Consider the following 8490-nt stretch of genomic DNA (forward strand, 5'->3'; position numbering starts at 1 on the left):
TGTTGGGTTAAGATGTTGATCTTGGCCCTTTCTTGTTTTTTGATCTGTGCATTTATTGCTATAAATTGGTCTCTGATAACTGCTTTGGCTGTGTCCCAAAGATTTTGGTATATTTTGTTTTCATTCTCATTTGATTCAAGAAATTTTCTAATTTCATTTTTTATTTCTTCTATTACCCAATCATTTTCAAGGAGAGTGTTTCAATTTGCACGTGTTTGCTTTTTTTCCATTGATCTTCCTATTGTGTATTTCTCATTTTATAGCATTGTGATCTGAGAAGATGCTTTGTGGTATTTCAATGCTTTTAAATTTATTAAGGCTTGTTTTGTGGCCTAACATATGGTCTATCCTGGAAAATGTTCCATGTGCACTGGAAAGGAATGCGTATTGTGCTGTTGTTGGGTGAAGTGCTCTGTAGATGTCTATAAAGTCAAATTGGTGGATTTTATTGTTTAGTTCTTCTGTGTCTTTGTTGAATTTCTTTCCAGTTCTATTTTTGATTGAAAGTGGTGTGTTAAAGTCTCCTACTATGACTGTGGAGTCATCTATTTGTCTTTTCAATTCTGTTAAAGTCTGATTTACATATTTTGAGATTCTTTCATTGGGTCCATAGATATTTATTATGGTTAGGTCCTCTTGTGCAATTGATCTTTAATCATTATATAATGTCCTTCCCTGTCACTTATAGGAGCTCTGGTAGCAGAGTGCCTAAGGCACCTGACTGGTAACCAGAAGGCTGGCGGTTCAAATTCTCCAGCCACTACTTGTAAGGAAGGTGGGGCAGTCCTATTCCTGTAGCGATACTGCCTTGGAAACCCAAGGAGGGGTTGCTATGAGTCGGGGCCGACTTGACGGCACTTAACAACAACTGTCACTTATGGTGGTATTTGTCTTAAAGTTAATTTTATCAGAAATTAATATTGCCACTCTTGCTTTTGTAATGGTTACCTTTTGCTTGATAAATCTTTTTCCAACCTTTGATTTTTTAGTCTATTTTTGTCTTTGTCTCTAAGGTGTGTCTCTTGTAGATAGCATATTGATGTGTTGTAATTTCTTATCCAGGCTGCAACTCTCTATCTCTTGAGTGGTGCTTTTAAGCCATTGACATTCAGTGTAATTATTGACAAGTATGAATTTGTTGCTATCATTTTGTTATGTGTTTTTTCATGGTACTGGCTGATTTCTTTGTTGCATATAATTTTCTGTGCTGAGCTTGTTTTGTTTACGAATCATATTACCACTTCCTTCGTTGCTATTGTTTTAGTATTTGCTGAATATTTGTGCTTGTCCTGTTTTTTATATTGATGTGAAGGTTTATCATTTTTCTTTGAGGTTAACCTGTGATTTATAAATTTCTTCCCAAGTTTAGAACAGTCTGTTTCATCTTGCAGTTGTCTTGATTTCCCTACCATTTAGAAGTTCTGTAGCTACACAATTTTTTCCCTCTTTTTGGTCTGTAGTTGCCCTCATTTGCCAATTGATGTCTCTGGTTTCCTGTTTACAATCTTGTAGGTTCATTTCTTTGGATACTTCCATAACTGGGTTGGTTTCTGGGTTATGTCATCCTGTGTCTTAATGGTTGGTTGCTGTTTACTGTTGTTGGTTCTCTGTCCAAAGGACTCCCTTTAGCATCTTTTGTAAGGTTGATCTTGTTTTAACAAATTCCTTTAATTTCTGCTTAGCTAGAAATGTCTTATCTTACCATCACATCTGAGGGACAGTTTGGCGGGTATATAATTCTTGGTTGGCAATTTTTGTCTTCTAGGTTTTATATATACCATTCCATTGGTTTCTCGCCTGTTTGGTTTCTGCTGACAAATCAGAGCTTAGTCTTATTGGTTGACTTTTGTATGTAACTTTTCATTTTTCCCATGCTGCTTTCAGGATTCATTCTTTGTCTTCGGTTTTGGTGCATTTGATGAGGACATGCCTTGGTGATTTTCTTTTGGGGTCTATCATGTTTGAGGTTCACTGGACTTCTTGATATATTCTTGTCTTTCACCATACCAGGGAAATTGTCTTCCCACAAATCGTCGACAGTTTTCTCTGTGTTTTCGTCTGTTCCTGTTCTGGAATTCCGATTACATGAGGTTATTCCTTGTGATGGTATTCCACATGAATCTTAGGCTTTCTTCATTTTGTTTTGGTCTTTTTTTCTGATTGATCCCTTTCCAAAGAACTATTCAGGTATTTGTCTTCAATGTGACTAATGCTGTCTTCCTTTGAGTTAACTCTACTCCTCTCCCCATCCAATGTGTTATCTATTTCTGATAATTTAGTATTAATCTTCTGGATTTCTATCTGTAGATTTTGTATCCTTTATAATTTTTCATTTATTTTGTCATTTTGTTCTTTTATTGTCTTCCAAAATTGTTCTAGGATTTTCACTGTGTTTTCCTCAATCTGTCTCTCAGTTCTTTGAAGGTACCTAAATATAATTCTTTTGAATTCCTTATCAGGGAGTTCCAATGCTGCTTCTTCCTCAGGGATGTGTTCTGGATCTGTATCTCTGTCCCTTGTTTCTCCTGCTTTATGTGGACTGTGATGGTCTGTTGTCTGCAAGGCTTTGTGGTATTCTTTGTTTATATTTCATTTTCTTTGGATATATCTGAGTAAGCAGGGTACTGTGTTCCTCTATTCACTAGTTGGCAGCACTTATGCTCTCACCACCTGTCTCCTTTCCAGTCGTCAGCCTCCTATATGTCCATGCTGTCTTCGGCAAGCTGACCCTATTCTTAGGTCCCTGGAATCTGAATAAGAAGGCTGTCACTTTAAATATACAAAATGGGCCCTGCTTGTAAACATTCAAAATGGTTGTGGCCTTTGGACAGCTGAAAGTCCACAACTCAGTTTGTCTCCTCCTTTGCTTTTTCCCTTTCCAGTTGTCAGCTACCTGTGCAGTAGTCCATGCAACCCTTGGTGAGCTGGGCAGATTTTTAAGTTAATTCTCAAGTTCTAACACCATTTGAAAATATTCAGGCTGTCTGTGCCATCAGGATAGCTGACACTCCACAGCTCTGTTTGTCTCCTTACTCACTGTTTTCACTTAGGCTCCTCTACTAGTTGATGTTTAATCTACTTCTGTATCCTTTCTTTCAAAGCTCAGGGCTCCAGGATTATCTTCTGTATCTGTGTCAACTGTTTTCTCTTTTCTTTGTTGCAGTGGTCTGCATAACTTGCCTTCTTATTCCACCATCTTACCAGAAGTCGCAAGAGGACAATCTTAAAAATTATGTTTACTAAAGCTTTAACATTTCGACATCATTGCAGTTTGGTCGGTTGTCTCTGCTTTATGTTTAAATGAAACAGATTTTCCAAGATTGCAGAGCTGTTTGCAGAACACTGTAAGAGAATAAAGGAACTCTGGTGGTGCTGTTGTTAAAGCATTGATCTGCTAACAAAATGGTCAGCAGTTCGAACACATGAGCTACCGCATGGGAGAAAGATGAGGCAGTCCGCTTCTATAAAGATTAACTGCCCTGGAAACCCTATGGGAGTTGCTATGAGTTGGAATAAATTCAGTGGCAGTGGGTTTGAGTTTTGGGGTAAAAGAATAAAGAACCAGTGTTGTATTTTTTTCCATTAGAAGTTGTTGTCATTCTGTGCTGTCAGGTCAGCTCTGACTCACAGCGACCTTATGTACAACAGAACAAAACACTGCCTGTTCCTGAGCCAGCCTCAATATTCCTACTATACCTTAGCCCATAGCTGCAGCCACCATGTCTATCCATCTCACTGAGGGACTTCCTTTCTTTTACCGACCCTCCTTTACCAAGCCTGACATCCTTCTCCAGAGAATGGTCCCTTCTGACAACATGACCAAAGTAGGTGAGATGAAGTCTGACCATTCTCACCTCGAAGGATCATCCTGGCTGTACTTCTTCCAGGACAGATCTGTTAGTAGTTTTTTTGTGCATGGTTGCAAAAATGGCAAGGAGGCCATATGTTCTGACCTCCTCTGATCCCACAAGAGGAAGACAGGATTACCAGCAGTAACCCAAGGCCTATTCCTGCCAGGCCAGATGTGCTGCCTCCCTCCAGCCCTTTCTCCAACCATTCCTCCCAAAGCACCCACCACCTCTCTCCTGGGTTTGATAATTCACTGCAGTGGCCACACAGAACTCACAGATTATGGGGTTTATTAGGGAAGCACCAGGCTACAATTCAAGTTCAGGAAGAACGCTCAGTCTCTCTCCCAGCCCACTGTCCCTCAGCCAACAGTCTCTCACAGTCTCTCTCCCAGTAGTGCATGTCCCTCGGTGTCTTACTTAGCAATGCGTGTCTCTTGCGTCTCTTTCCCAGCAGCACGTGTCTCTTTCAGGGGCGCATGTCTCTTTTGGCAGCACGTCTTCCTCAACCAGCAGTCAGAGAGAGTTCTGCCTCTAGGAGGCCTCCTTTTGAGCCCGGCAGGGTGGTCAAACTAGCCAATCATAGCATCAGAACTCTAAGTACCTGAGAGAGAGTGGGCACCTCCCAGAACATTGTTTTGTGCCCACTCCCAACAGAAATACTCCAGGTGGACAACTTCAGCAATCAGGAGCTCCTCAGTTGCTCATAGAAAATCCCACCTTGGAGTTTACAAAGACTTATGGGTAGAAAATCCATAGTAAGTAATTTACTACACCGCAGTGGTACTTTTCAGCATTCTTTGCCAATACCACAACTCAAAAGCATCAACTCTTCTTCTGTCCTCCTCATTCACTGTCCAGCTCTCACATGCATTTGAGGTGACTGAAAATACCATGGCTTGTGTCAGGCGCACCTTAGTCTTCAAGGAAACATCTCTGCTCTTCAGTGCTTGAAAGAGGTCTCCTGCAGCAGATTTGCCCAGTGCAGTATGTCTTTGGATGCCCTGACTGCTGCTTCCATTGGCGTTAATTGTAGACCCAAGTAATAAGAAGTCTTTGACAACTTCAGTCTTTTCTCCATCTATTGTGATGCTGCTTACTGGTCCAGTTGTAAGGATTTTTGTCTTCTTTATATTGAGGTGTAATCCATACTGCAGACTGTAGTTTTTAATCTTCATCAGTAAGTGCTTCAAGTCATCCTCACTTTCAGCAAGAAAACTTGTGTCGTCTGCATATCACAGGTTGTTAACAAGCCTTCCCCAAGTCTTGATGCCTTATATTCTTCTTTATATAGTCCAGCTCCTTGGATTATTTGCTCAGCATGTAAGTTGAAAAAATATGGTGAAAGGATGCAACCCTGACGCATGCCCTTCCTGACTTTAAACCATACCATATCCTCTTGTTGTGTCTGAACAACAGCCTCCTGGTCTATGCACAGGTTCCTCATGAGTACAATTAAGTGTTCTGGAATTCCCATTCTTCACAGTGTTATCCTTAATTTGTTATGATCCACACAACTGAATGCCTTTGCATAGTCCACTTTCAATCTTTTCTTCATCTATCGTGATGGAACTCCAGCTCTTGGCACATTTCATTATAATAATTGACTTTGTCTTCTTGAGCTGCTCTCTGAAATCTTCTGTTCACTTCTTTTATCATGTTGATTCTTCCATTTGCTTTAGCTACTCTCTGTTCCAGGGCAAGTTTCAGAGTCTCCTCTAACATCCACTTTTGTCTTTGCTTCCTTTCCTGTCTTTTTAATGACCTTTTGCTTTCTTCATGGATGATGTTCTTGATGTCACCCCACAATTTCATTAGAAGCATCAGAAGGAAATTACTTTTAGATAAATTTTTTGGCTACTTTCTCTTTTCTTTCAAAGGGAGTACTGGTGGTGCAGTGCTGTTGCTGTTTGAACCCACCAGCTGCTCTGTGGGGAAAGATGAGGCAGTCTGCTTCCATAAAGATTGACAGCCTTGGAAACTCTATGGGGCAGTTCTATTTTATCCTCTAGGGACACTGTGAGTCAGAACTGACTGAATGGCTGTAGGTTTGCTTTTGATCTTCTCCTTCCAACTTACTATACAAGCAAACAAAGCCCAGGGTGAAGAGAACTTTACCCGATCCTAACAGTAATAGATTACTTTGAGTTCTGATATAAGAAAATGAATTTGTATACTGATAGGCATAGATGTGGGATACAGTGGAGGTCTGGGCAGTTTTATGGCAGGATAATGCCTAGACGTTTTGATAAAATCAAATGAGATATATAGTGTTAGGCTTTCTCTTTTTAAACTGACTTTTAGTTACACAGGAGTTTAAGTTTCCATTCAACAGTTTCTATAGACTGTTCAGGGACACTGGTTACATTCCTCACAGTGTGTGAACACACTCATTATTTCTATTCTGGTTGTTCTGTTTCCATTCATCTAGTCTCCCTGCCCCCTTACCTTCTCATTTTGTTCTAAAGTCATTACTGACCATTTGGTCTACTAGAGGTGATTTTTTTTTTTTTTTTTTAAAAGGAGCCCAGTACTCATGGGTGACACTCTGTGTTGTGAGCAAGCCAATCTGTTATTTATTAAGCCAACTTTTTAAAACAAGAAAATTATATCCGTTAGGTACTTTTCCTTTCAGAAAGTGTGACTGGGATAGTTTTGTGCAAATGTAGCATAATACAGCAATTGGCATGGAAAATTCCTAGCGTATACCAACAGGAGAGCGTAGAATCAATGCATAAACTGTATAATTGGTTCTTATGTACGAAAAAATTTCCCCAAAGACATGCACACTCCCACACCTCACTTAGCATATTGTTTTATAAAAGTCATGATTGAGAACAGCCACTTTCCCAATACAGCAATCTCAGACAAGCACTAATACGTTCTGCCATAAAATTAGCAGGAGTTCCTGCTCCTGAGACAAGTGCGCAATGTATCATTTGAAGATGACCCTCTGGTGAGGTCTCTCTCCACCCAGAACAAGATGTCTGCTTGGTAGGTTAGAGACGTCACAGCAGGGGCACAGGAGAGGACATTCAACCGAGGAAAGAGACAGGAGAAAAAACAGAGACAGTCCCCTTACATTCATCCCTCCCCACCCCAGCGAATTCTCAGAAAGTTTTAAGTACTTCTTTTGAAGGAAACCAGGTCAGAATTGACAAAATTCTCTTTACCTTTGAACCCTCGGAAACCTGTAGGTTACTCATTTCCGGCAAAGAAGCCTCAAAGCCCGCCATCCTTGTGGTGAACGAGTGGGGGTCGGCAGGAGTGATGTCACAGGCCATGGTGAGCGACTCCATGTGATTGGCCTCCTCAGAGGGGGACAGCGCCATGATCTGTTGACAAAGAGGAGAAAGCCTACCATGTAGTTCCTCCCTTGAAACCTCAAATTATTCTTTACGTGAGAGTACACACCATGGTTTGCCAGTGGTTGGGTGACAGACATTCATTCCTTAACTGACCTGTTTCCTCTTTGTGGTGGTTGGGTGCCATTGAGTCGATTCTGACTCACAGGGATGCCACGTGACAGAGTCAAATGGCCCCACTGGGCTTTCTAGGCTGTGATCTTTAAGGGAGCAAATTGCTAGGTTTCTCTTTTGCAGAGCTGCTGGTAGTTTTGAACCATCAACCCTCCAGTTAGCAGCTGAGCACACAACCAGGGCACCACTGGAGCTCCTTGTTAGGCTGCCATTATTGAAACTTAACCATAGCAGTTGGCACTCTGGTAATCTAGGCAGTACCCTGAAACATGGATTACCTGTGTTTTCAAATAATTATGTCTAAGTGTCCTATTTCCTGAAACTCTAGATGTTGGAGAGCATGGGAGGAAGAGGCCTACAGATAAAAAGCTAATAGGAAAATGGATATGAACTGTTAACTGGAAAACCGGTTGGCCCTGTAAACTCTCACCCAAATCACAATAAAGAGTAAAAACAACCATCACCACAAAATGAAAAATAAGCTAGCTGGGACACCCAGGACCTCGGCTGACTTGACGGCACTCAGGGTTTACGACAGGTACCTGCGCCACCCCACCCCTCAGCATTTGCTAACATTTGCAGCCAAGAGAGACCCAGCCACTTAGGCAGTGAAGCACGCCTGGCACTTGAGATTCTGGGGTTAGGACCCTCCTGCTGTTGGTGGACAAAGTTGTCCACGGGCGAGCCTTCGTGGGGAGGGTCCTCACTTACGAGGTCCGAGTGCTCCAGGAGCTGGCTGGTGGTGAGGCCCTCCTCCTCGGATGACTCGTCGGAATCCTCAGGGTTCATCTTGTGGAGGCTGGGGGTGCTCCCGGAAAGCTGATGCTCCTCTAGCCGCTGCATGTCACACTTGTCCAGACTGTCCAGGGAGCGCCTGCGCACGCCCCAGTTGAAGTTGTCCATGGTCTCTCCCTGCAATGGCACGCACCCGCTTCAACCCTGTGCCTGCCTCCTCTGGCCACCCACCCCTTCACACAGCGAGCCAGGCCCAGAAAGACAGCTTCATGTCAGGGACCTTCAAGCCCTCATCCACTGGAGACCAAGCACTGCATTTCCATGAGGTGATAAGATGTGGCTGCTGTTTGTACTGGGTGCCATCCAGTTGATCTACAGCGCCCCTAGAGAACAGAGTACAACTCCCCCACAGGGTCTCCAAGGCTGTC

The 8490-nt window shown here is 42.3% G+C and overlaps 1 protein-coding gene across 1 annotated transcript in view; it reads right to left on the reverse strand.

Annotated features, from left to right (window-relative positions):
• Positions 1 to 8490, reverse strand: part of FRY (FRY microtubule binding protein) — a 571437-nt gene that overhangs the window by 88885 nt on the left and 474062 nt on the right. Inside the window, exons 54-55 of the mRNA XM_042782984.1 lie at positions 8039 to 8239; positions 7022 to 7183 (exon numbers count right to left, since the gene is read on the reverse strand). Of these exons, the coding sequence (XP_042638918.1) occupies positions 7022 to 7183; positions 8039 to 8239 (363 nt within the window). The remainder of the gene's footprint in view (positions 1 to 7021; positions 7184 to 8038; positions 8240 to 8490) is intronic.

Source organism: Orycteropus afer, unplaced genomic scaffold (genome assembly GCF_000298275.1).
Source record: "Orycteropus afer afer isolate SDZICR_OR568_19922 unplaced genomic scaffold, OryAfe1.0 scaffold00558, whole genome shotgun sequence".
NCBI classification, from domain to species: Eukaryota; Metazoa; Chordata; class Mammalia; order Tubulidentata; family Orycteropodidae; genus Orycteropus; species Orycteropus afer.